Source organism: Saccharomyces cerevisiae, chromosome VI (assembly GCF_000146045.2).
Source record: "Saccharomyces cerevisiae S288C chromosome VI, complete sequence".
Taxonomy (NCBI): Eukaryota; Fungi; Ascomycota; class Saccharomycetes; order Saccharomycetales; family Saccharomycetaceae; genus Saccharomyces; species Saccharomyces cerevisiae.
The window spans coordinates 31,339-57,731 of NC_001138.5; the positions used below are offsets into that span (position 1 = coordinate 31,339).

Sequence of the window (26,393 nt, forward strand, 5' to 3'; positions counted from 1 at the left end):
CAGATAAATCTCGTGGAGATTGGCTAGCGTCAAACGTCACCGATCTCTATTTCTTTTTTAGGTTATTAAATTTCGATTACATCGCGTGTTCTTAGATAAGTTACCAAGGGTGCTCAAAGGAAAATTATATTTCTTTTTTTCTTTTGAGTAATTGCAGGTGAAGAGATACAGAGCAAGGAACGTGATGTAATGCATTTTTTTTTTTGTTCCTTGGAACCACATGATTTACTCAACAAATTAATCTAGTTTGTGCTTCAAGCATGCACCATTGTGAATATTTTTTTAGTTTCAAGGTGACAGGTTATGAAGATATGGTGCAAAAGACAAATGTATGGTGGCAGGCATAGTAAAATGATGGTGTGGAAGACATAGATTGTATTTGTTTTGCATTATCCAAGTGCTCGAGATTGGTTCTAAAAAACAAGAAAATAAAGGGCAAGAAGAAAACCAGTTACTTCTACATTGAGAGGCCAGCCAGGTTGCCGCACACGTGTTGGTGCACGTTAAGTTTTGGGCTCACAGTGGTAAATCATAGAAAAAGCAGTTGCTTAATTTCCCTCTTTTTCATATTCTCTACGCTAGCACTGTAAGGAAAAACGCAGAAAGCAACATACAACGTTTGTTAGGATGTTCGTACTTCACAATAAGCAGACAATAACCATTTCAAGTGTAAAAAAAATTTTTTTTCTGTTAGTTTGATGCAGAAGACTTATACTTTTAACTTTTTTGGTTAACTTACACAAACCAAGCGCACAACGCCTGCGCTTTTTAGTATTAGATGGCATGATTTGAAAAGCATAAAAGTCTGGATATTGGAATTTAGGGAGGCGGCGGGATAGAGCGATAGTTTCTCCCCATATAAAGTCTACAAAATGTGTGGGTTTTTGATATCGATCGAAATTTCACAAGGTGTTCTATAATGACTAACATTTTTGTGAGCAGTTGACTCTCCTTAGTGCACATTGTGGAATATGTATGCCATGTCTCTTAAAGGGGTAAAAAGAGGTATTCTGCATACTACCAGTGGGGTTTATAGCATCGTTTAATCTTGTTATCCTGTTTCGGTTTCGGCAATTTCTTTCAAAATTCTGTTTTCAATGTTATCTGGGAAAGAAATGTTTCGAAAAATAATACGTAAATTGTTCCGACAAAAGAGTTCTTGTCTATGATTATTCAAAATGCTGACTTTTTATTTAGCGCTTATTGGAGTCTTTGCTGTCTGTAGAAATCTGACCAGGCATACAAATTATAGTTATTTACTAACGCAAGAAGTTTATTGTGGTTTTCATGTGTATGTGGCCACGTAGATTTATTTTGTAAATAAGTATCGCGACAGCTTCTATTTTCTTGGTTTAATACGCCTGTACTAATTTCCATTTTTGAGTTTAGGCGGTGCTTTCGTAAAAATGATATGATTATTCCGCTCATAAATGGTAGTCATGGTAAGGAAGATAAAAAAAGCGCAGTTCCACTGTCAGGCTTCGTTTATTTAACAATATAGATACATCATAAAAGTTTTTGGTAATGTTCTCTGGTTTTACTTCGTACTTCTGATCAGAAGTCTGTTATATCATGGTTCGGTACCAATTTTTTTTATACACCATTGTGATGATGTTAAAACTAAACGTATAAATTGGTCAATTATGTTGCTAGTAATGCAGCTCAAGCAAATTTATTTTATTGGCCTACATAAAGAAAACTAACTCTACAACTTTTACGGTATAAATATGCAATGTGATTTAAAAAATCACTGAAGTGTGTCAGAATATGAGAAACTTTAAGTGAAGCGTCATATTTTTGTGCCCTCATATCAAAAAAATGCTTTAAAAGCAGTCAACCAATGTGCCAAAAATTTTCAAAATTCAGGAACTTGTTGTTCGGCAGACTTTTATTCTGCCTGCTAAAGATCTGCCGACCTACCATAGCGGTCATGTTAATTGTAACGGCTATATCTACTGGGTAGACTGACAGTTGATTTCCTTCGAACGCCAACTCTCGCATTGCCATTTTTAGAATCATCGTTAAATCTTTTATCTCTTTTCGGTAAAAAACTAGATATGACTGATTTGGCCCCACTACCTGCGGCTTCGTTGAGCGTTGCAGGTGGGTCTATTTTTTTGATCCAATAGCTAGCTAAAAACCAGCTTATGACAGCTAGTAAAAGCAGTACCCCCAAAATTCCATACCACCACGCAATACTTCCATTTCTTCCTGGAACTTTTACATTCATACCGAACAGACCAGTAATAACATTTAATGGAACTAACATTGTACCTAACATAGTAACTTTACCCAACATTTCTGTAACTTTATTATTAGAGTTAAATGATTCCACTTGTAATTGGGCCAGGTAGTTTGCATGTGATCTAGAAAAAATCTTTTCGTACGCCAATAAATTTTGAAACATCGTCAACAAATGATCCTGAATATCACCTAAGTATAAAGCAATATCTCCCCTTGGTTGTGATGTTGTTTGCATATAGCTATTTGATAAGCTTATTTGGTTATTACTATTATTCTGGTTCACATTCTCTTGTTCCGCTTGTAAGTTCACCATGTTAGTTTGAGATTTAAGCACTGGCCCAATACCATTAGTTTCATCTTGACATCTTTTGGCGAACATTTTGATAACATCTGCTTTACCGCTCAAGAGTCTCATCAGCGTCATTGTCTTACGCCTACTTTCACCAATCCTTTGTAACATGGCTGCAAAATCCATATCACGGGTCATAAACACTGAATCATCAATCGAATCAGCTTCATACTCGATGGATTGAATAACCGGAGCAAAACTATCTGTGATATCATCGATTAAAGCATAACATAACCAATCTGAATTGACACTGACATAGTCACGTAATTGTCTTACACGTCTTCTTACATTGGCACAGTGTGATATTGGGTCAAAATGAAAAGTCAAGACACCTGACCTAAAAACAACGATGTAAACATTTATAGGTTCAAGATAATTCTCCGATTCTTTATCATTTTCAAATGTATGGAAACAGACAAAGTAATAGGATTTGAAAAGCTCTACCTTTTCACGCGTTTCTTGCATCCTGATATCTTCCGCGGTCAAAGGATGGATTCCAAATGTTTTTGCTATGCAACGCATTTCATCATCAGTTGGACAACTGCAATCCAACCACCACGTTGGATCGCCTCCCTTGAATAACTCATAAAACGTCTGTCCCTCGGATATCAAAGAAGGGATATCACTAGCATGCACAGTTTCATCAGATTCAGAGCGGAAGAACGAAAATCTACTAGGAATTTGATATTCTGTATTTTGGAGGGTATAATACGCCCGGCTATAACTCGAATCATTTCCTTCTTTTTCACCTTCAATCTTATTTCTACCAAATGTTACGTCAGGGTGTAGATCAGGTTTATCATCTTCCCTCACAGATTCATTGTTTTCAGATACGTACATCTCATTAACGCTGCAATTTTTTTCAAGAGTCCGTGAAATTTCAGGTGTATATTTCAGAGCTGCTGAGGATCCTGAAGTGGAAGCAGAGTTAGTAAATCCAGTATCTTGGTCGGTATGATTGTATGTTCGTTCACTGTGCCTTTGATGGTTCGCCAAAGACAGATTTCTTTCAGCATTTGAAATCTGGGCATATTCTTCCAACTCATCAAAATCAACACCATTAACTCTTGTATGTAATAGTCGAAACATTGGAAAACAAACGTCTTCTTCTGTTTCTTGAGAATCCCTGGATGCTTGCGATATCTCACTATGGAAAGATACCCTGCTATCCATACGTAACGGTTTAATTCTTCGTGTGTCATTTCCCATATCGGACTTTTGCGATGCAGTTCTTGTCAACAACGTTGTAGGATTGACTGATGAATGTGTCGATATTGTAGAATAGGTTCTTCTCTTAAGTTTCGCCTGTTTGGGATGCGTACCATGCTCTGATTCAGCCGATGTTTCAAAGATTGCGCTAACTAGCGAAGCCTTACGAGCGCTTGTAAAAGTTCTTGCCGAGGAGGAGGCTTCTAAGTTGCATCTGTTACTTGACGTACCGGCAGGTAACGCCGTATCATGGCCTCTCTCTAAAGCCGCATTCTTTGGCAAAGAGGGAGCGATGCTCTCTACATGAATCTGCTTTTGGTGAGTTTCAGACTTTGCTAGCCTGGATGGCCTCGCATTAGAACTTAAAAGCGCGAAAGATCTTAACTGGTAACGTTTCACTGCTTCTGCTTCTGCTTCACCTTCAAAATCCATGCGGCCACTTGTGGATATATTCGTTTTCTCCACATAGCCTCCATTTTCCACTCCACTATTCTCCCCGTTAGAGGAACTAAATTTGTGTCTAGAATCTTTCGTTTCGTCCACTTTCAATGCAAGCGCTTCGTGACGTATTGGTTGTGCATCAGAATACTGCCTATAGTTCTCTAATTTTGGGTACTTGCCTGTCTTCATGGAAGCCGCCGTATTGTCAACGGATTTTGACCTTGGTAAATCTGACGATGAATCAAATGAAGTGGATAAGGACGACATTACGAAGTTTTTTCACGTTTTCTCATAAAAATTCAGTACTTCTATAAAGGTGATTAAAATATATTCCTGTCGATTTTTTTATCCAACTGACAGTACATTTCCATGTAAGTAATTGTTTAGCAATAGTAGTCTCTACCGTCCTTGCTGAACATTGAATAGAGGAAATAAACGCTGTTGATTTTACCTTTCCACTTTTATAATATAAACCTCTACGTTAAAATATCATATGCTCGAGGAAAACCTGATTTCTCTGGAAGCAGCCACTTTCGTGAACAGCCAAACCAAATGCTGCATTTTTCGAAGAAAATTTTTATCTCAAGGAGTCGCTTTTGTAACTTATAGCCGGTCAGGCAGTAAAAACGTACCTGAAAGAATAGTTTGATAGTAGGATATGGACAACGGTTAGTTTTGTCTGTACTTCTTGTATACAGGGCCTCTGTCAAATGAATGTGCGTATAAATTAATGGAGGTCTTGCATAGTTTGTTGAAACTTGGAAGAACTGTCAACCTTCACATATATGATATCCACGGTCTAAGCACGAAGGGCACTTCTTGTTTCTCACATTTAGGCAACTACGATGTGGGAAGTACAGCTCAGTTACGGAATCTAGCACGTAGGAAGAATAAGCGATAAGTGTTCCCTTCAACACATCCATAAAGGAGTTTAGCAGCTGATATATTTGTCGTATCTAAAAAAATTTTCAGAGTATTATGACCTCGTCAAGTACAACGGAAATATATCCTGACATGGAAAGATTAGCCGTTCAGAAAGTGGCCCTGTGCATTAAATATAGTTGTAGTTTCAGCCGTCTATATTTTTTTTTCGAACCATCACTTTTCCCTTTCTGGACTTTTCTCAATGTAAAAACAAGAAAAACATGGAATGTATAATACTATAAATAAAAAAAGTAGGAAGAAGAACCAAAACAAAGGGCGTTTTAAAGAGAGACGAATATGCTTGGCGAAGATGAAGGGAATACCGTTCTTGAAAAGGGAAATAATCCTTCTGTAAAACAAGGAGAGGTTGGAGCTGTATTTATAGTACCCAAAATACTTATCAGAGAACATGAAAGAGTGATACTTAAGCAAATTCTGCAAATCCTGGATCAAGATGAATTGGTTCAACCTCCCTTAGACAAATTTCCCTACAAAAAATTAGAATTACCGAAATATATAGATGAACTTAAGACGAGAGACGCTACTAATACATCCTACAAGATGATACAATTGGATGCTTATGGTGAGAAAAAAGTGGGTTCGAACGGTGAATTATTTGGCGGTAGACATTATTTGTTCAACACCTTCACATTCACGGCTCATATGGGTGTTCTTCTGGTACTTTTACAAGATGTCATTAAAGTGTTATACCAAAGCAACGCAACGCATGACGAGGACGAGTTTATTGTCCAGCATGATCAAATTCTGGTAATGGAAACTTCTGAGGAACAAACAAAATTTTTGGCCAAAAATGGTGTCATTCCTGAAGAATCCAAAGGATCTTTTAAGTATATAACTGCCAGGTCAGCCTTTGTTGAATTCGGTGCTTCTGTTATTGCCGGTGGTCAACGCATCGTTGATGATTATTGGGAATCTTTAGCTAAAAAGCAAAATTTGTCGTCTCACCAAAGGGTTTTCAAATTATCAACAAATTTAATTTCTAAAATCTCACTTTTACGCCCCTCCTTCCAAAATAACAGGATTAGCAATGCCAATGAAATTAGTGCGAACACTAATAATACCTGTACGATTTCTACTTCAAAATTCGAATCACAGTATCCAATAGTCACGGAACAACCGTCAGCGGAGATTAGAGAAGCCTATATTGAAAACTTTGCCAAAGGTGAGCACATTTCGGCAATTGTTCCTGGTCAAAGCATTAGTGGAACATTGGAACTCAGTGCACAATTTAGAGTACCGCGTTATCACAGCAAAAACTCATTTCAACAAGCTCTGCAAATGAAGGCAATGGACATACCAATCGGAAGACATGAAGAATTACTTGCGCAATATGAAAGTCAAGCTCCTGATGGTTCCGCTTCAATTTCACTTCCTAACCATATTCCATCTGTCAATCCTAGCAATAAACCAATCAAACGAATGCTAAGTAGCATTCTTGATATTAACGTTTCCTCATCAAAAAACAAGAAGTCTGAGGAGAACGAAATGATAAAACCCATGAACAAGGGCCAACACAAAAATAATACATCGTTAAACATAAACGGCTGGAAATTTGAATCTTTGCCATTAAAATCCGCCGAGAATTCAGGTAAACAGCAATATTATAGAGGATTGCCGTTATATGAAAAAAACACGCTGCTAGAAAGGTTGAAACAGCTGACACCGAACGAAATTAAAGAACTAGAGCATTTACACGATGCCGTTTTTGTTAATACCGGTTTGCAGAACGTTAGAAAAGTTAGGACAAAAAAATGGAAAAAGTACTGGCAGTACAAGGCAGGTATTCCTATCGGTTTGAAACGGTCTCAATTGGATGAATTCAAAAATAAATATTTGAAAGATGTGTTGGCGCAAACGAGTGTTACTACAAATTTTAACGAAATAACGAATACGGATGAAACAATAACAACAAAGAGGGTACCGAACCCAAACTTCCTAGGAAATTGTAACATTAAGGATTTTAAACCTCCATACATTTATTCTCATGTGAACAAAGTACCACAAAATGTCGCTGGGGATAAAACGGCTGTTAAGCTGGACACTGAAGTAAAGAACACAAATGCTAATCCAGTGGTGGCGACGGATCCGGTCGCCGCTAAACCGGACAACCTGGCTAACTTCAGCAACGAAGTAGCTATGAATAATTGAAAGAAGTAAAACATAATGTAGGGAACACTCCAATAAGAAATAAACCATTGTTGAAGTAGTAATATAAACTATCGTTCGTTATTTTATAAAATATGTATTGTTACATATATATACATATATAGGGAATGCATGTGCACAATTGGTTTGAGTGGAAGGAATAATCCAAAATCATAGCAGTTTGGTCTTTATGATCTCTTGTCTGATTCTGAATGTGTAATATGCCATAACCAACATAATGAAAATTAATGGAAGTAACCAAATCATTAGTTTTCTGGCAATTTCGTCGACCTGAGGACCATCTTGTCCATGACGTTTGGTAGCTTCCCTATACTTTTCTTGTTCAACCAGGACTTTCTCCAATTTCTGATTGATTGATAAGAAGTCTTTGAAATTTTCTTTATCCTCAGCGATTGCATCATCGGTGGACGTTCCCTTTTCATTATTAGCTGGTGGCTTAGAAGAGAGCTGTTTAGTTATCGTAGTCATGAATGATAATAGCTCTTGTTGGACCTTAATGACATCATTTAGCTTTGTTTCTAAAGCATTGATATCGTTCGCAAGAATTTTACCTTCAACTCTATCCAGTTTCTTATACAATTCATAGTTTGTAATTTTGTCTTTGTCAGCGTCAAATGCTGTTTTTTCAATCAATTTTTCTTTGCCGGTTTGTTGGTCAATGTATTTGGTGATCAGTTTTGGCTGACCCATTGCATTCACATTAGGGATCAAAGAATCTTCAATCACGCCATTAAAAAATTGCATTTTGAATATTTCAAAAGACTCTGCATTATTATTCACTGCTCCATTTTGAGCGGTGACACCAATACGGTAAGACCCAGAGGGAAAGCGAACCTTCCTAGTTTGGAAACAGACTTTATTGTCCACCTGAACTTTTAATAAGTTGTCGTCTTCCAAATCATAAGTTACTCTGATCGTGGAAGGAACGGAGGAATCCTGATAACCCATCAAACAAGATGCAAAACTCTGATCATAGATTTTCGTCTTATCTACAGGCTTTTGACCATCATTTAGTTGACCACGAAGTGTTGGGCCCAATGGACCATTGTTATCCACTAATAATTGTAAACCATCATAGTTCACTGGCCCATTGTATAACTGCTTATCGCGTGGTACGTTAGAATCTTGAACAAACCAAAATGATATGCCACCGTCGGTTTGGCCAGAATAACCAACACTCCTAAATGTCCACTCCATAGTAAAAGAATCCTTCAAATCGAATCCTTGCTTCAACCAAAGTGAACCCTTGGAATTTTGCTTAGAAGTCAATACAATTCTCCCTTCCTCTAGACTAGCTTGTTCTCCAGTTTGCCAGTTATTGGGCACTTTACGTGCATTAATGAGATCAGGGAGCGAGTAGTCTGAGCTTAATTTGGATGCATCTGAAGTGTCACCCAATGGATGAGCTTCTAGCAATCCAGCCCATGTCGCTAAGACGGTAAAAACACTCAACAGTACTGTACTTTTCATAGTAATTAACATCATCATAAAATACAAATTCCCTGATGCTAACTATTTGTTAATTTTATTGGTATAATTATAATTATTCAATACCAATTAAGGCTTCTATTAAAAGATCAAAAACATTCTTAAGAGTTCATACTGTTTCTCTACTCGTGTATAGTGATACCAAGACGTAATGACAATAATAGATGGAAATTGAAATATTATGAAACAGGAATAATATTCCGTTGAATTGTAATAGATGTTGTACACCTGCAAGCGAGCATGCTATCATTTTGCGACTATTTTTGGTCTGAAGACCTTGTCTCAGGTCTAGATGTGCTTTTTGATAGATTATACCATGGTTGTGAGCAATGCGACTTGTTCATTCAATTATTTGCGTCAAGAATGCAATTTGAAGTCAGTCACGGGAGGCAGTTGTTTGGTATAGAAGCCGGTATGGACAATCTGAAGGCAGTGCAGGAAGATGAAGATGAAGGGGTGACAGTTTCGAGGGCCCTGAGGGGAATTCTACAGGAAATGTCTCAGGAAGGGACGCATCACTTGACAATAGCGTCGAACATAGAAAGTTTGGTGCTGCAGCCATTCAGTAAATGGTGCATAGAACATAGGGAGAGAATTCAATACTCCGAGAAGACTTTGTTGACCAATGTAAATAATTTCAGGAAGTCTAAAAAGTACGTCGGTAAGCTGGAGAAGGAATATTTTAATAAATGTAGGCAGCTAGAAGAATTTAAAAGAACTCATTTCAACGAAGATGAGCTAGCAAATGCAATGAAATCATTGAAAATACAAAATAAATACGAAGAAGATGTGGCCAGGGAAAAGGATCACAGATTTTTCAACAGGATAGCGGGAATAGATTTTGATTATAAGACAATGAAGGAGACGCTTCAGCTGTTACTGACCAAGCTTCCTAAAACGGACTATAAGCTACCTCTCATTAGTTATTCTTTGAGCAACACCAACAATGGTGGAGAAATAACGAAGTTTCTGCTTGACCACATGTCGTTAAAGGATATTGATCAAGCTGAAACGTTTGGCCAAGATTTGTTGAATTTAGGGTTTTTGAAATATTGCAACGGTGTTGGTAATACATTTGTCAACTCTAAAAAATTTCAATACCAATGGAAGAATACCGCGTACATGTTTGCCAATGTGCCAATGCCCGGTTCAGAGGAGCCTACCACTGGTGAATCCTTAATATCCCGGTTCAACAACTGGGATGGTTCATCTGCAAAGGAAATTATTCAATCCAAGATTGGTAACGACCAGGGGGCAGCGAAGATCCAAGCTCCGCATATATCCGATAATGAAAGGACGCTTTTCAGAATGATGGATGCGCTTGCAGCGTCAGATAAGAAGTATTACCAGGAGTGCTTCAAGATGGATGCCTTGAGATGCTCGGTTGAGGAGTTGTTGATTGACCATTTGTCGTTTATGGAAAAATGTGAGTCCGATAGACTGAATGCGATCAAGAAAGCGACACTAGATTTTTGTTCTACCTTGGGTAACAAGATTTCTTCGTTAAGACTGTGCATAGATAAAATGCTCACGCTAGAAAACGATATTGATCCCACTGCAGACCTTTTGCAACTTTTAGTTAAGTACAAGACGGGCAGTTTCAAGCCGCAAGCCATTGTTTATAATAATTACTACAATCCTGGTTCATTTCAAAACTTTGGTGTTGATCTAGAAACTCGTTGTAGACTAGACAAGAAAGTCGTTCCGTTGATAATTTCTTCGATATTCTCATATATGGACAAAATATATCCTGACTTACCTAATGATAAAGTAAGAACTTCAATTTGGACTGATTCGGTGAAATTAAGTTTAACACATCAGCTTCGAAACCTATTGAACAAACAACAGTTCCACAACGAAGGGGAAATATTTGATATACTTTCTACGTCCAAGTTGGAGCCAAGCACCATCGCCAGTGTTGTTAAAATTTATTTATTAGAATTACCAGACCCACTAATTCCCAATGATGTCTCTGATATTCTTCGGGTGCTTTACCTTGACTATCCACCTTTAGTTGAAACTGCGTTGCAAAATTCTACATCATCTCCCGAGAATCAGCAGGACGATGACAACGAAGAAGGCTTTGATACCAAGAGAATAAGAGGCCTTTATACTACTCTGTCCTCTCTAAGCAAACCACACATAGCGACACTAGACGCTATTACAACTCATTTTTACAGATTAATTAAAATTCTGAAAATGGGAGAGAACGGTAATGAAGTAGCAGATGAGTTTACCGTCTCAATTTCACAAGAATTTGCCAATTGTATTATCCAGTCAAAGATCACCGATGATAATGAAATTGGTTTTAAGATTTTCTATGATCTACTGACACATAAGAAACAGATTTTTCACGAATTGAAAAGGCAAAATTCAAAAAATTAGGACTAGGCGATATAGATTTGTATATAATTTTATATAAAAGGAAATATGTACATCATTTTCTTTCACTGTAGGCAGCTGTTTCAAGTTCTTTTTTTATTGGAGATATAATTATTTACATTATTGTTATAGAGGACACACGAAAAAGCAAGAAGGGAACTATAAGAAAAATAAAAAATAATGAAGAATACAGATCTGTAATTAGTCATTTCAAGTGAGCGTAATAAGTAAAGTAAGGTAGAACGGAATAAAATGCTCAAGCGTATTGTTGGATTGCCTGCAAGGCGTTGCTTTCATAGAACGTCCTTTTTGCTGGGCAGTGACTTTGAAACTGTGCATATTCCCAATACGAACCACTTTAAAGATTTACTTATAGAGAACGGTAAATTTCAAGAGGATCAAGCAACTACAATAGTAGAGATAATGACAGATGCAATTAGGGGCGGGGTTAATCATGTTTCACAGGATCTGGCAAAGAGAGAAAAATTGACCCAACTTAGCTATCAACAACGTGTTGATTTTGCAAAGTTAAGAGATCAGCTATTGAGTGCTGATAGAAGTGAATTTCACAATATTCAAAACGAGTACGAAAGTGTGAAAAACGATCTGGAGAAACTAAGAAACAAACTAAGGGAAGAAATTACCAAAACAAACGCCGGTTTCAAACTTGATCTGTCCTTAGAAAAAGGCAGAATTAGGGAAGAAAGTAGTCATCACGATCTGCAAATAAAAGAAATCGACACCAAAATTGAGCAAGAAGTGACCAATATGAAGATGCAGATTGATTCTGTCAAGACTCAAGTCATGCAATGGCTGATAGGTGTCTGTACAGGTACATTTGCACTTGTATTAGCATATATGAGGTTATTAACATAGTGGCGACAAGCGAGGAAAAAGGGCTAGACTTGGTACTTGAAAATTGCATTTACGTTTTGTATAACACAGTTCAGTAAGAGTACACATTCAATAACGTAGTAAGAGTATATTTATTTATATAAGAAGGATAAAAAAGAATCACCAAACGGATCACAAATGGCATAATCACGTAGCAACCTGGAAATAAAGCTATAAGTTGAATAGTTCAGTCAAAATTTTGACGGTGTCATCAGGGGATTGTACTGAATGTCCGATGGTTCTTTCATCGACAAAAATTTCGTAATCGTTACCACCGACCATAGTCTTGTCACCAAAGAAATGAATTTCCTTGAAACCATCTTTTTCAACGTGTTGCAAACAGTAGGTCTTATCCCAACCAGCGGGGAAAACGTCGAAAGAGATTTGGCCACCAATGGAGAAAGTCAAACCGTAGTCTGGGAATTCCTTTTTCAAAGCTTCAACGAACTTGGCTCTGATTTGGTGTTCCTTATCGTATCTTTCGAATTCGTTTCTTTCCTCAGTAGAAGCATTTCTACCAATTGGGGAAACGTTGATCATACCATTTCTAAATTCCAAGAAAGTACCTCTTCTCTTTGGCAAGTCAATTTCAGATAGATATCTCAAAATGAAGACGGCCAATTTATTGTATTTTTCCTCACCGAGCCAGTTGATGAAGGATTGAGAAGCTAATTCCTTACCTAATCTGTAGGCGGTCAAACCATTTTCAGAGAAAGAATAGTCAAATTCATCTAAAACGTTTGGGCCTAACTGTTCTAATTGCTTGCTTAAGTCAGAACCACCGACAAAACCAATGCAGCACTTGTTTCTCAACTTGGCCAAAGTTTTTCTAACTTCTTCAGAAACAGTTAATCTGGCTGGTGTCAAGGTACCATCAACATCGAATAAAACCAAAGTTTCTGGTTTTTCCTTGTAAGCGAATTCAGCGATACTCATTATTGGTGGTTATATTAGCAGATAGGTAAAAAAGGAGAAAGAAGTACTAAGGAAATTGTCGATTTAGTTTTCGTCAAAGATCTTATACTTTGCCAAGAAGAATAGACGATATAAACAGAAAAATAAGTGAAAAGAACACGTAAAAAACGGCACATTTTAATATATTTCAAATTTTTTTTTCATCAACGACAAAAGGAATGCATTTTATCCACTTTTCGTGTCTCATGACGAGTATACCGATAAACGCCAAATGCGTATTTTATTATCTATTTTGGCCAAAATCAACGTGTCCCGTGGATTCAGCGTGCCTAGCAACTTCTCTTTCACCCACAAAGGTCATTTGGCAAGTGTTGCATTTGATCTGGGCCTTATGAGTGTTGAAGGAATAGCCAGTTTGCTTCAAATTTGAGGCCAGTTGCAAAGCTGCTGTTAGAACATCATCTGATTCCGGCTGGTTCTTGTTGAAAACAGTTTTAAACTCGTTCATGGTCAAGGAATCATAGTGGATTCCGTTGAACAGTATCAAAATGTAGTTGTCGAACTTGTCCTCGTTGAACTTTTCGATTTTAACAGCGTCAATGTCGACTACATAAATAGCTACTGCGAGTGCATCGGATATGATACCAATCTCGATGGCTCCACCCCAAGATTCCATTTTCAAAATCCATTGCGCGTAATCTTTGTTAGGTTTGTCCAATATGGCGTCATTGAACTTGACGGGGTTGTTGAGGACCTCCTTAGAGACCATCTCCCTGAGGTCACGAACGCTATCTTGTTTGAAGATGCCATAGGCAATAGCATGGAACAGACACGAGTTGTCGTCGAGAACAGGATGTACTGATAGGACGTTTTCTCCACTGCCACCAATTGACATCTCAGTGCTCTTCAGCACCCTCTTTGGTTTGGGTTGTGGTGGTGGCAAACTGAAGCTTTCGTTACTATCAGAGGACTCTATTGTAATCTTTTCACCAGAGTTAATACCCAGCTCGTCCAGCTGGGTTTGTCCCAAAGAAGCGTCTTCCCCTTGCAAATTGATCCTTTGAGGCGGATATCCAAACCTCATCGTCTTAACATCTACATTGATATGCTCAATAAGATCATTTAGTGTTGCATCTTGCTTCAAAGTAACGACTTGGTTGATTCCTGCTCCAGTAACTTTCAGTTTCATCTTGAAAGTTTCTTCTCTTGGTTATCTTCTTCAATGTTATCTTGTTTTCAAAGGAAAAAGTTGTTATTTGCCACTGAAATCGGCTTATTTCGCCCTTTACTATTAGTTACTACCATTGCCCTATAGAAACGATATATATTGGTACGAAGAAAATACAGATCACAACTTCAGTTCTACCAATTGCAGCTTCACCAGTTGATGTAATGAGACAGCAATTGAACGTATGTAGAACAGATTAAACAATAGCAAAACGACCACAATCAAGTATAAGAACAACCATGTTTCCATGGTGACCTTGAGACCTTGCTGCTCTGCAATTGCGGGAGCCGTAACAACCGCTTCTCTTGGTTGTTCAAGGTCAACCTCTTTCAACTTATTTTTTACTTCTTTATCATCTTGCTCCTCTTCCTCCTTGCTGATAGTAATTTGGCACTCTTCGACATTGTTCTTGATGAACTTGGAAAGAATACGCTCCATTAATTGCGCAGCCTCCAATTGACCATTCTTGCATCCATTTTCAACCATACCTTTGATCCAACTGGAACCAGTCCATTCCACCCAAAAGGATACCCGTAACAGACACGTTATTTCGTCATTCCAACGGATTAGATACCTTGTCTTAGTTGAGAAACTACCACCACTGGGCACGTTCGGAGTGCGTATGCTACTGATAACCTCATAGTAAGTATCAGGATCTTTTCTCTTTATTACCTCAGCAACATAACATGTCGTGGACTTGGGCCCCGCAGGAAAGTGCAATGCTTTCTCGTATGAATACTCACGCTTCAAAGTCATGGAAGATCCGTCAATGCTCGTGAAATTTGGAATAGTGGTAATTTGTGAACCTTCTTGACCCCGTAAAAAATCTAGAAGAAATTCGTTTTGCTCTGAGTTGAACATGATCTCAAAAAGTATACCAGGTGCACAATCGAATGGTAACTCCTTGAGAACAAACTCGTTATTGGCCATAGGTTCAGCCGGAAAGCTTGTTGAATGATGATATATTGGACCATCATACTGATACGAGGAATCGGCACGCAGTTTATACGCTTTCTCTTTTTCTTTATCCGGCGAGGAACTCGTACTATTGGGGGTAGTCTCATTTGTAGAGATATTTTCATCGTCATTTTCATTAGTGTCATTATCATTAGCGTCTTTATCATTGTTTTCCTCATCGATGGAGTTTATTGCATCATCAATCTCTTTGCCATTTCCTGACTTTTCTGCTTTAGTATTGATGTTTTCGCTGGCCATGTCCTTCTGCAACAAGGTTCTTGACCACACTTCTTTCATTAATCCAAATGCAGCATCCCTGGATATAAAACCATTAAAGAGAGTTTTGCCCATCTTTGTTTCGATGGATATTGCGCTGGGGAACAACCCAGCAGCAGAAGTTTTTTCCATAAACGTGACATCTTCGAACGCAATCAGTACTTTAGCAATCCAACCAAGAACATTGGAGTTGAAGCAGAGATGCGTTTCTGTTATGTATAGTTTCCCCTGGTAAAGCAGCTCTCTATTCAGCCCACAATTAAAATCATCCAGTAGTCTGTCATCTTTAGGAACGGACTTGAATGTCTCATGAAAGTCTTTATTTCTTTGCTCAGACGCATAGTGATAAGGTGTGTCCATGTAACGTTCTTCCACGAATCGTCTATGATCGTAATTGTCTTCTTTCATTTGGGAAGGAGTGAGTCTTGTCTTGACCTCATCAGGCTTTTCCACCTGTTGCAAGGGAGAGCCTATTTCAGCAATTGTGGCATTACTGATACGGCGGCTTGATCTTCTTTTGGACCCCATGGAAGGCTCCCTTCTATGTGATATAATGCTTGGTTGCGAAACTGGCGAAGTTGGCGTAGTTGATCTAGAAACTGGGGATGGCACGTTTGACTTAAACGAAGAGATCATTCCACTGAAGAACGAGGACGTCGAAGAAGTCCTTGATTGATCGTGCTTGATCTCTGTAGGGTGTTCATCGGCGGCACTTTGGTTTGTAATCACTACTAAATTCTTGCGTACGTCGTTGGTCTCTGTATTTAGGGGCACTTCTTGCAGTGACTCAGCTTCAGTATCGCCGGCATTGTCATTGTTACTTGCATGCTCAAAGGGGGGACCCAATTGTTTCACAGAATCAGTACTGTCCTCATTATCTGATACGGGTTCCCAGTTATCTACATCCGACATCACCACTAATCTTTTTGTGTAGTTGCCTTCTTCACCCTTTTCTCAGATAGCGAAATGGTTGAGTGTTTTAATATAATTGTCAAGATGCTTTATGAAAAAGGGTGGGAGAAACAAGTCCCCCTGCTCAGCGATACGCGATCTCTCTGATCTCAGACATAAAGCAAACATTCTATCATGAGTGACATTGAGGATGACGGTAATTGGTAATATCTGACCTTCTGACCTCCACTCAACACAATGCAGAAAGCTATCAAATGTTTTGAACCAAACATGAAAGAGATTCAGAAAGTTGCCAAGCCAACGTGATGTCACAGGTCAAAGTTTAAGTGAAGGCTATTGGAATCTGCGGATCAGACATTCACTACTACACGGATGGCCAGGTCAGCGTAAAGTAACCTGGGAAGCCCATGACTTTGGGCCACGAATCCAACGGTGCTGTTCTTGAAATTGAAGTATCTCAAACTACTGTAAAGCGGGTGATGCAGTAAGCATATAGCCCTCATACCCAAATAGGTTTACCAAAGAGTTTCTGTGAGGCCATTATAGTTTGCAGCTCAACATACCATTTGCTGCATCACTGACCGTGACGGCACCCTTTGTCAAGAGTTCGTGGTTAACGTCGACTGCGTTTACTGATTACCGTTACAGTGAATTTCTAGCAAGAGTCCTCTGTAGATGCCACTATTTGTCGCTCTCCATGTAGTAAGGCCGTCCTAGCTGAAGTGTGGGGAGTAAGCTGTAGTTATAGGTGCTGGAACAATTGATCTGCTGGCGGGTGCGGTACTCAGAGGGTTTGGTGTTCATGAGTACACATGATTCCAAGAAAGAGCAAAATGGACAGTTTATAAACGCTATGAAGAACTGCTATAATCAGAAAAAAAGGAAGCCTGATGGATTCGAGTCCTCAGGTACTCAAAAGAGCGTTGAGAATATGCTAAAATGTGTCAAGAACGGTGGAACAGTTAAGTAGGTTGATATCCACCCCTCGAATGAAAATGTGGGGACCCTCCCAACGAGATTCCTTCAGAGAGATTACATATAAAGTGAAATTCAAGTATGACGATGGTGACTACTCCTTGGCCATTGATTTGATGTCTAGGGATTGTATTAATGTCTATGAGTTGATTACCGATAGGCTACTGGTTGATTTCCTTTCAAAAAAGCTGCTCAAGCTAAGATAGGTAAGGTGTTTATAGAATTTATCGAACTGTATCTAAATATTTTTAATATTCTTGTTTTATTACTTTGTGGCTTTTGTATTCAGTCTGCACCCTGTTTCGCCATCGATTCTTATAATACATACATTTTTATATAAGATCACAGAAAATACGAAGACGTAAAAAAAGAGTTCCGAATGAAAGAAGAAAGAATCAAGCACAGGAAGACAAGAAACGATGTTGTTCTACTCGTTCGTGTGGTCTGTACTGGCCGCTAGTGTTGCTTTGGCAAAGACACATAAGTTAAACTATACCGCTTCTTGGGTAACTGCCAATCCTGATGGATTGCATGAAAAAAGGATGATTGGTTTTAATGGCGAATGGCCACTTCCAGATATCCATGTTGAAAAAGGAGATCGTGTTGAGCTTTATTTGACTAACGGCTTTCAAGACAATACTGCTACTTCTCTACATTTCCATGGTCTTTTCCAGAATACGAGTTTGGGGAACCAGCTTCAAATGGATGGTCCTTCTATGGTGACACAATGTCCCATCGTTCCGGGACAAACATACCTGTACAACTTCACTGTCCCAGAGCAGGTAGGAACGTTCTGGTACCATGCACACATGGGTGCCCAGTACGGTGACGGTATGAGGGGTGCATTTATCATCCACGATCCGGAGGAGCCCTTCGAATATGATCATGAACGAGTCATCACTCTATCGGACCATTATCACGAAAATTATAAAACGGTTACCAAAGAGTTTCTGTCAAGATATAATCCAACCGGTGCTGAACCTATTCCTCAAAATATTCTTTTTAATAATACGATGAATGTAACTTTAGATTTTACACCCGGTGAAACGTATCTCTTCAGGTTCTTGAACGTTGGGCTGTTTGTATCCCAGTATATCATTCTTGAGGATCATGAAATGAGTATAGTAGAGGTGGACGGTGTTTACGTAAAGCCAAACTTTACTGATTCGATATATCTTTCTGCGGGGCAAAGAATGAGTGTGTTGATTAAAGCTAAAGATAAAATGCCTACAAGAAACTACGCTATGATGCAAATAATGGATGAGACGATGCTTGATGTTGTCCCACCTGAGTTACAACTCAACCAAACTATCCAAATGAGGTATGGCCACTCGTTGCCGGAGGCACGCGCATTGAACATTGAAGATTGTGACTTGGACCGCGCCACGAATGACTTTTACCTAGAACCTCTGATTGAGAGAGACCTACTTGCTCACTATGACCACCAAATTGTCATGGATGTAAGAATGGTCAACTTGGGTGATGGTGTGAAGTATGCATTTTTCAATAATATCACTTACGTCACACCAAAGGTGCCTACTTTGACAACGTTGCTTACCTCAGGAAAGCTTGCGTCAGATCCTAGAATTTATGGTGATAATATCAATGCGCAGTTATTGAAACATAATGATATCATAGAGGTTGTTCTAAACAATTATGATTCTGGCAGACATCCATTCCATTTGCACGGTCATAATTTCCAAATAGTCCAAAAGTCGCCAGGGTTCCATGTTGATGAAGCTTATGACGAATCTGAGCAAGATGAAATGACCGTCCCTTATAACGAATCTGCGCCATTACAACCGTTCCCTGAGAGGCCGATGGTGAGAGATACAGTGGTTCTTGAACCTAGTGGACATGTTGTCCTGAGATTTAGAGCTGACAACCCTGGTGTCTGGTATTTCCATTGTCATGTAGATTGGCACTTACAACAAGGTTTGGCTTCGGTCTTTATTGAGGCACCCGTTTTACTTCAGGAAAGGGAAAAGCTTAATGAGAACTATCTGGATATATGCAAAGCCGCTGATATTCCGGTAGTTGGTAATGCTGCAGGTCATTCGAATGATTGGTTTGACTTAAAAGGATTACCAAGACAACCTGAGCCACTACCAAAGGGATTTACTACTGAAGGATATTTGGCATTGATTATTTCAACCATTATCGGTGTCTGGGGCCTATATTCCATTGCTCAGTATGGTATTGGCGAGGTTATCCCTAACGATGAGAAGGTGTACCACACGTTAAGGGAAATCTTGGCTGAAAATGAAATAGAGGTTTCTCGCGGCTAATTAAACAAGAAAATATAAAAGAAAAATGAAAGAAGTTTATATTCATATTGATGATTTGCAATCCTAAAAAAAATGTAGCACTGTAAATACTGCTTACTATTGAGTATTTTCATTTTGTTCATTCCATTCCCTATATAATATTCATACGTAATCAAATCTATTGCTTTTTTTTTCTCTTTTATTTCGTTGTTTTAGCTCTGACGTTGTGACGCTCAGCCAAGAACGTCACAAAAAAAGGATGAAAATCAAAAAACAAAATATTCAATAAGTGTAATATGAGAAGAGAAAAAAGAAAGAACAAGTACAGTTTCTAACATTATACTTTAAAAATTATTAAGCACAATGACAGCAATGAAAGCTATTGTCTGGAGACTTCCCAAGATGCCGAAAATCAAAATTACAAAAACTTATGAAGTTACGAAAATTACGGCGATATTGACACTAGTAGGATTTATAATGGGCCTTGAGGTGCCGTCATTGGCAACTTTTCTCACAAACAAAACGTTTAATGAGTACTTCAAGTATCCAACTCCTTTACAACAAGGTTTACTCATGGGGTCCACCCCCCTGGGTGGTATCATGGGATGTTTTATTTGCTGCATAATGAATGATAGATTCAGTAGAATATATCAATTTCAATCGGGAATAATAATATGGAATATTGTTACGTTATTGAACTTTTGTATTTGGGATATATTAGGTTTACTAATTTGCCGGATGATCAAGGGTATGATCCTTGGGAACTTTTCAATTTTAGTAGCATCCTACGCAAATGAAGTTATCCCCCGCGGCAAGCGTGGAAGTACGATGAGCTATATTCAATTGTGTTTAACCATTGGAATTCTTGTTATGCATTATTTGTGCATTGCATTAAGTCTATGGGATTCTCATTTTGCGTTCCGTATAGCGTGGTGCATAGGAATCATTCCTGGATTACTGTTCTGGATGGCTAGCTACGCTCTACCTGAATCTTATCACTGGCTAGTACTACATGGGAAGATGAGTGAAGCTCAGGAAATTCAGCACAATTTAGCCAAAAAGTTTAATGAAAGCCAGCCAAGGGATGCAGTCCCTGAGATGAGTAAGATCGAATTAGCAGGAGATTTTTGGATTGGAGTTAATGATTTGGACTTCTCCAAAAAATTACCTCGGGGTTCGTTTAAGCCTTTGATTCTTGGAATGACTTTACAGTTATTGGTTCAATTTAGCGGTATAAACATTATCCTTGGTTATATTACATACATTTGCGAGATTGTAGGGCTTGAAGGCAATGTAAAACTATTCACCAGTTCCATTCCATATTTCATCAACATGGTTTTGAGCTTGTTACCGATTACATTCATTGATTACACTAGCAGAAAGCTAATTACCTTGTTGGGTGGCTTTCCCATTAGTGGGTTGCTCATTACAATCGGCGCATTATTTGTGAAGTATGGTCAAGACACCAAGCCCATCGACGGCAATAGGAGTTTAGTTTGGTCAATTGGAGAAAACCCGTTTGTGGGAGGATGGATTCTAACTTTATGCTTTCTAATTGTTGGAATATTTGCCATGAGCCTTTCCAGTATACCTTGGGTTTACACGAATGAAATGTTGCCCTCACGAGTGAAAGTTAAGGGATTTGCCATTTGCGTAACGTTTGGATGGTTGGGCAATTTTATTTTAACGTTTCTATGCCCTGTGATGATTGAAAGATTAAAAGGCACAACATTTATAATATTTGGATCTTTGACATTCTTGATATCACTTTCAGTTTTGATTTGGTTCCCAGAAACAAAGGGTATGAGCATAGAAGATATTGATAAATTCTTCGAATTTGAGAGTAAAGAGGGCACCAATTTACATGGGGAAAAGGGTATCAAAACGCCGGACTCAAATTCTAATGGCGGTTCTACAAGATCCTCCCAAGAAGGGCAATTGCATAAACCTATAAAACTGAAAAGCGATGAAGAGATGATCATATGATACACGGTCCAATGGATAAACATTTTTTATCAACACTATGATATATAAATATAATAGTTTTTCGTATATATATTCCTTTTTTTGGTCAATTTTTGAAATTTTCGTAGAAAAGGGAGAGACAAAACACATTATATCAATGAAAACGTACAAAAAGTAGATAAAGTCAGTGCTTAAACACGTCTTTTCCTTAAAAATACTTTATTATTTTTATTTTATTGAGAGGGTGGTTTAAAAATAGAAATAGAGAGAGAGGTACATACATAAACATACGCGCACAAAAGCAGAGATTAGAAACACTTGTGGTGAACGATAGATGGACCACTTTCGTCGTATTCTTGTTTTGAGATCCACATTTGTTGGAAGGTAGTCAAAGAAGCCAAGATAGAACCACCAATCCAGACGGAGTACTTTCTTTCTGGAGGAGCAATGATCTTGACCTTCATGGAAGATGGAGCCAAAGCGGTGATTTCCTTTTGCATTCTTTCGGCAATACCTGGGAACATGGTGGTACCACCGGACATAACGATGTTACCGTATAATTCCTTACGGACATCGACATCACACTTCATGATGGAGTTGTAAGTAGTTTGGTCAATACCGGCAGATTCCAAACCCAAAACAGAAGGATGGAACAAAGCTTCTGGGGCTCTGAATCTTTCGTTACCAATAGTGATGACTTGACCATCTGGAAGTTCGTAGGATTTTTCAATTGAAGAAGATTGAGCAGCGGTTTGCATTTCTTGTTCGAAGTCCAAGGCGACGTAACATAGTTTTTCCTTGATGTCACGGACAATTTCTCTTTCAGCAGTGGTGGAGAAAGAGTAACCACGTTCACTCAAGATCTTCATCAAGTAGTCAGTCAAATCTCTACCGGCCAAATCGATTCTCAAAATGGCGTGAGGTAGAGAGAAACCAGCGTAAATTGGAACGACGTGAGTAACACCATCACCGGAATCCAAAACAATACCAGTAGTTCTACCGGAAGAGTACAAGGACAAAACGGCTTGGATGGAAACGTAGAAGGCTGGAACGTTGAAAGTTTCAAACATAATTTGAGTCATCTTTTCTCTGTTTGATTTAGGGTTCATTGGAGCTTCAGTCAAAAGAACAGGGTGTTCTTCTGGGGCAACTCTCAATTCGTTGTAGAAGGTATGATGCCAGATCTTTTCCATATCGTCCCAGTTGGTGACAATACCGTGTTCAATTGGGTAACGTAAAGTCAAGATACCTCTCTTGGATTGAGCTTCATCACCAACGTAGGAGTCTTTTTGACCCATACCGACCATGATACCTTGGTGTCTTGGTCTACCGACGATAGATGGGAAGACAGCACGAGGAGCGTCGTCACCGGCAAAACCGGCTTTACACATACCAGAACCGTTATCAATAACCAAAGCAGCAACCTCTAAACATATAATATAGCAACAAAAAGAATGAAGCAATCGATGTTAGTACATGAGACTTAGTAACAGTAGCAAATAAAAGAAGAATATCACTATCACTTATCACGAAAATATTTCAGTTTTTTTTTTTTTTCCAAATTTCAAGCCCCTATTTATTCCAATAATATCGTGGTTATTACAGATCAGTCAATATAGGAGGTTATGGGAGAGTGAAAAATAGTAAAAAAAGGTAAAAGAGAAATCTCTCGAGCAATTGGGACCGTGCAATTCTTCTTACAGTTAAATGGGATGGTGCAAGCGCTAGAACATACCAGAATCCATTGTTAATTCAGTAAATTTTCGATCTTGGGAAGAAAAAAGCAGTAAGCGTGAAAAATCTAAAAGCTGATGTAGTAGAAGATCCTATTCTTTAACAAAGATTGACCTTTTCTTTTTCTTCTTGGTTTGAGTAGAAAGGGGAAGGAAGAATACAAGAGAGAGGAAAAAAAGGAAGATAAAAAGAGAGCGTGATATAAATGAATATATATTAAACAAGAGAGATTGGGAAGGAAAGGATCAAACAAACCCAAAAATATTTCAAAAAGGAGAGAGAGAGGCGAGTTTGGTTTCAAAACGGTTTATTTATTTATGCAAGAGGACGTGGAAGAAAAAGAAGAAGGAAGAAAAAAATTTGAAAGAAAAAAACGCGTGGCGGGTAAAGAAGAAAATGGAAAATAGAGGCCGGGTGACAGAGAAATATTGAGGGTTAATTGGAAAATATGTTAGGGTGAGGCATATGTTTTTAAGGGTTTTGAGGATCCGATAAGGAAGAATGTAGGTTAAATGTTGTGCATTAATTGCTGTGGCAGCTTACCCGCTTCCCCACACATTTTGGTAGTATCTGTCCTCTTGTTATTGTTACTGTAATTGTGTATATATGTTCTCGCGTGTGTCTTATTTACTTATTTAGTTATTATATTATATGGGTCTGCAAGGTAGAGGCGCGCTTGTTCAACAGCAGCCCCCACCGGTGTTGGTTAAACTCTGTCCCTTCAGGTTGACGTTCCCTTTGTCTTCCTTCTTCTGAGTGGTTTCGTTCAGGTTTTGTTGGGACATACTTTCCTTGATTTGTCTAGCCATGGTTAAAAACGCATCCTCGACGTTGGTGGAGTCCAAAGCACTAGTCTCTAAGAACGGCATCTTATTCGCGTCCGCAAATTCCTTTGCCACGTCATATTCCACGACACGCTTGTCCTTTAAATCACACTTGTTACCTACCAATAGCTTCAACACTGTTGAGGTTGCATACCGATCAATCTCTTGCAGCCACATCTTCACGCCGTTGAAGGATTCTTGGTCAGTGACATCATACACGATAATGATCCCATGCGAACCACGGTAGTAAGATGAAGTGATAGTACGGAAACGTTCTTGACCTGCAGTGTCCCAAATCTGTAGCTTTACAGTCTTGCCGTCCAGTTCTACAGTCTTAATCTTGAAGTCCACTCCAATTGTGGAGATGTAGTCGTTGGTATATGTGTCGTCCGAAAACCTCAAAAGTAAACAGGACTTCCCGACACCGGAATTCCCGATCAACAGCAGTTTGAACAGGTAATCGTACTCGCTATTCATATTAGTGCTTTTCTTGTTTTATTTATTTCAACCTGGGCCTAACAGTAAAGATATCCTCCTCAAAACTGGTGCACTTAATCGCTGAATTTGTTCTGGCTTCTCTTCTTTTTCTTTATTCCCCCCATGGGCCAAAAAAAATAGTACTATCAGGAATTTGGCGCCGGGTCACGATATACGTGTACAGTGACCTAGGCGACGCCACAAGGAAAAAGGAAAAAAACAGAAAAAACAACAAAAACTAAAACAAACACGAAAACTTTAATAGATCTAAGTGAAGTAGTGGTGAGGCAATTGGAGTGACATAGCAGCTACTACAACTACAAAAGCAAAATCTCCACAAAGTAATATAATGAGAGAAATCATTCATATCTCGACAGGTCAGTGTGGTAACCAAATTGGTGCTGCATTCTGGGAAACTATCTGTGGTGAGCACGGTTTGGATTTCAATGGGACATATCACGGCCATGACGATATCCAGAAGGAGAGACTGAACGTGTACTTCAACGAGGCATCTTCTGGGAAGTGGGTTCCAAGATCTATTAACGTCGATCTAGAACCTGGGACGATTGACGCAGTACGCAATTCTGCCATCGGGAATTTGTTTAGACCTGACAATTATATCTTTGGGCAAAGTTCTGCGGGCAACGTGTGGGCCAAGGGTCACTACACAGAAGGTGCTGAGCTTGTAGACAGCGTCATGGATGTTATTAGACGAGAGGCCGAAGGATGCGACTCCCTTCAAGGTTTCCAGATCACACATTCTCTTGGTGGTGGTACCGGTTCCGGTATGGGTACGCTTTTGATCTCGAAGATTAGGGAAGAGTTTCCTGATCGTATGATGGCCACCTTCTCCGTCTTGCCCTCTCCGAAGACTTCTGACACCGTTGTCGAACCATACAATGCCACGTTGTCTGTGCACCAATTGGTAGAACACTCTGATGAAACATTCTGTATCGATAACGAAGCACTTTATGACATCTGTCAAAGGACCTTAAAGTTGAATCAACCTTCTTATGGAGATTTGAACAACTTGGTCTCGAGCGTCATGTCTGGTGTGACAACTTCATTGCGTTATCCCGGCCAATTGAACTCTGATTTGAGAAAGTTGGCTGTTAATCTTGTCCCATTCCCACGTTTACATTTCTTCATGGTCGGCTACGCTCCATTGACGGCAATTGGCTCTCAATCATTTAGATCTTTGACTGTCCCTGAATTAACACAGCAAATGTTTGATGCCAAGAACATGATGGCTGCTGCCGATCCAAGAAACGGTAGATACCTTACCGTTGCAGCCTTCTTTAGAGGTAAAGTTTCCGTTAAGGAGGTGGAAGATGAAATGCATAAAGTGCAATCTAAAAACTCAGACTATTTCGTGGAATGGATCCCCAACAATGTGCAAACTGCTGTGTGTTCTGTCGCTCCTCAAGGTTTGGACATGGCTGCTACTTTCATTGCTAACTCCACATCTATTCAAGAGCTATTCAAGAGAGTTGGTGACCAATTTTCCGCTATGTTCAAAAGAAAAGCTTTCTTGCACTGGTATACTAGTGAAGGTATGGACGAATTGGAATTCTCTGAGGCTGAATCTAATATGAATGATCTGGTTAGCGAATACCAACAATACCAAGAGGCTACTGTAGAAGATGATGAAGAAGTCGACGAAAATGGCGATTTTGGTGCTCCACAAAACCAAGATGAACCAATCACTGAGAATTTTGAATAATTAAGTTGCTTTCCTTTCTTTT

General features: G+C 38.9%; 14 protein-coding genes across 14 annotated transcripts, besides 2 other annotated features; 7 read left to right on the top strand and 7 right to left on the bottom strand.

Moving 5' to 3' along the window:
* The first annotated feature begins 1,134 nt into the window (after nt 1–1,134).
* Nucleotides 1,135–1,657: an origin of replication (ARS601; Autonomously replicating sequence on Chromosome VI; overlaps ARS602, ARS601/ARS602 together appear to be activated during the second half of S phase in ~32% of cell cycles).
* Nucleotides 1,329–1,909: an origin of replication (ARS602; Autonomously replicating sequence on Chromosome VI; overlaps ARS601, ARS601/ARS602 together appear to be activated during the second half of S phase in ~32% of cell cycles).
* A 24-nt stretch (nt 1,910–1,933) lies between these two features.
* ALR2 (putative Mg(2+) transporter ALR2) lies at nt 1,934–4,510 on the bottom strand (the record flags this gene model as incomplete). Its single annotated transcript, NM_001179917.1, has 1 exon — nt 1,934–4,510. One exon carries the CDS (start codon nt 4,508–4,510, stop codon nt 1,934–1,936), a length of 2,577 nt encoding a protein of 858 aa, NP_116604.1.
* Nucleotides 4,511–5,464: 954 nt separating this feature from the next.
* Nucleotides 5,465–7,336, top strand: SWP82 (Swp82p; the record flags this gene model as incomplete). Its single annotated transcript, NM_001179918.1, has 1 exon — nt 5,465–7,336. One exon carries the CDS (start codon nt 5,465–5,467, stop codon nt 7,334–7,336), a length of 1,872 nt encoding a protein of 623 aa, NP_116605.1.
* A 168-nt stretch (nt 7,337–7,504) lies between these two features.
* EMP47 (Emp47p) lies at nt 7,505–8,842 on the bottom strand (the record flags this gene model as incomplete). The annotated part of the gene is made up of 1 exon (NM_001179919.1): nt 7,505–8,842. One exon carries the CDS (start codon nt 8,840–8,842, stop codon nt 7,505–7,507), a length of 1,338 nt encoding a protein of 445 aa, NP_116606.1.
* Nucleotides 8,843–9,082: 240 nt separating this feature from the next.
* RGD2 (GTPase-activating protein RGD2) lies at nt 9,083–11,227 on the top strand (the record flags this gene model as incomplete). Its single annotated transcript, NM_001179920.1, has 1 exon — nt 9,083–11,227. The coding sequence occupies one exon, from the start codon at nt 9,083–9,085 to the stop codon at nt 11,225–11,227; it is 2,145 nt and encodes a 714-aa protein (NP_428268.1).
* A 249-nt stretch (nt 11,228–11,476) lies between these two features.
* FMP32 (Fmp32p) lies at nt 11,477–12,100 on the top strand (the record flags this gene model as incomplete). The annotated part of the gene is made up of 1 exon (NM_001179921.1): nt 11,477–12,100. One exon carries the CDS (start codon nt 11,477–11,479, stop codon nt 12,098–12,100), a length of 624 nt encoding a protein of 207 aa, NP_116608.1.
* Nucleotides 12,101–12,289: 189 nt separating this feature from the next.
* Nucleotides 12,290–13,054, bottom strand: SEC53 (phosphomannomutase SEC53; the record flags this gene model as incomplete). Its single annotated transcript, NM_001179922.1, has 1 exon — nt 12,290–13,054. The coding sequence occupies one exon, from the start codon at nt 13,052–13,054 to the stop codon at nt 12,290–12,292; it is 765 nt and encodes a 254-aa protein (NP_116609.1).
* Nucleotides 13,055–13,316: 262 nt separating this feature from the next.
* Nucleotides 13,317–14,222, bottom strand: OTU1 (ubiquitin-specific protease OTU1; the record flags this gene model as incomplete). The annotated part of the gene is made up of 1 exon (NM_001179923.1): nt 13,317–14,222. One exon carries the CDS (start codon nt 14,220–14,222, stop codon nt 13,317–13,319), a length of 906 nt encoding a protein of 301 aa, NP_116610.1.
* A 159-nt stretch (nt 14,223–14,381) lies between these two features.
* On the bottom strand, nt 14,382–16,406 carry LAM5 (Lam5p; the record flags this gene model as incomplete). Its single annotated transcript, NM_001179924.1, has 1 exon — nt 14,382–16,406. The coding sequence occupies one exon, from the start codon at nt 16,404–16,406 to the stop codon at nt 14,382–14,384; it is 2,025 nt and encodes a 674-aa protein (NP_116611.1).
* A 989-nt stretch (nt 16,407–17,395) lies between these two features.
* YFL041W-A (uncharacterized protein) lies at nt 17,396–17,587 on the top strand (the record flags this gene model as incomplete). The annotated part of the gene is made up of 1 exon (NM_001184549.1): nt 17,396–17,587. One exon carries the CDS (start codon nt 17,396–17,398, stop codon nt 17,585–17,587), a length of 192 nt encoding a protein of 63 aa, NP_878071.1.
* Nucleotides 17,588–17,800: 213 nt separating this feature from the next.
* Nucleotides 17,801–19,669, top strand: FET5 (ferroxidase FET5; the record flags this gene model as incomplete). The annotated part of the gene is made up of 1 exon (NM_001179925.1): nt 17,801–19,669. The coding sequence occupies one exon, from the start codon at nt 17,801–17,803 to the stop codon at nt 19,667–19,669; it is 1,869 nt and encodes a 622-aa protein (NP_116612.1).
* A 342-nt stretch (nt 19,670–20,011) lies between these two features.
* Nucleotides 20,012–21,634, top strand: YFL040W (uncharacterized protein; the record flags this gene model as incomplete). Its single annotated transcript, NM_001179926.1, has 1 exon — nt 20,012–21,634. The coding sequence occupies one exon, from the start codon at nt 20,012–20,014 to the stop codon at nt 21,632–21,634; it is 1,623 nt and encodes a 540-aa protein (NP_116613.1).
* Nucleotides 21,635–21,921: 287 nt separating this feature from the next.
* On the bottom strand, nt 21,922–23,358 carry ACT1 (actin; the record flags this gene model as incomplete). Its single annotated transcript, NM_001179927.1, has 2 exons — nt 21,922–23,039; nt 23,349–23,358. 2 exons carry the CDS (start codon nt 23,356–23,358, stop codon nt 21,922–21,924), a joined length of 1,128 nt encoding a protein of 375 aa, NP_116614.1.
* Nucleotides 23,359–24,027: 669 nt separating this feature from the next.
* On the bottom strand, nt 24,028–24,648 carry YPT1 (Rab family GTPase YPT1; the record flags this gene model as incomplete). Its single annotated transcript, NM_001179928.1, has 1 exon — nt 24,028–24,648. One exon carries the CDS (start codon nt 24,646–24,648, stop codon nt 24,028–24,030), a length of 621 nt encoding a protein of 206 aa, NP_116615.1.
* A 349-nt stretch (nt 24,649–24,997) lies between these two features.
* On the top strand, nt 24,998–26,371 carry TUB2 (beta-tubulin; the record flags this gene model as incomplete). The annotated part of the gene is made up of 1 exon (NM_001179929.1): nt 24,998–26,371. One exon carries the CDS (start codon nt 24,998–25,000, stop codon nt 26,369–26,371), a length of 1,374 nt encoding a protein of 457 aa, NP_116616.1.
* Nucleotides 26,372–26,393: the final 22 nt, after the last annotated feature.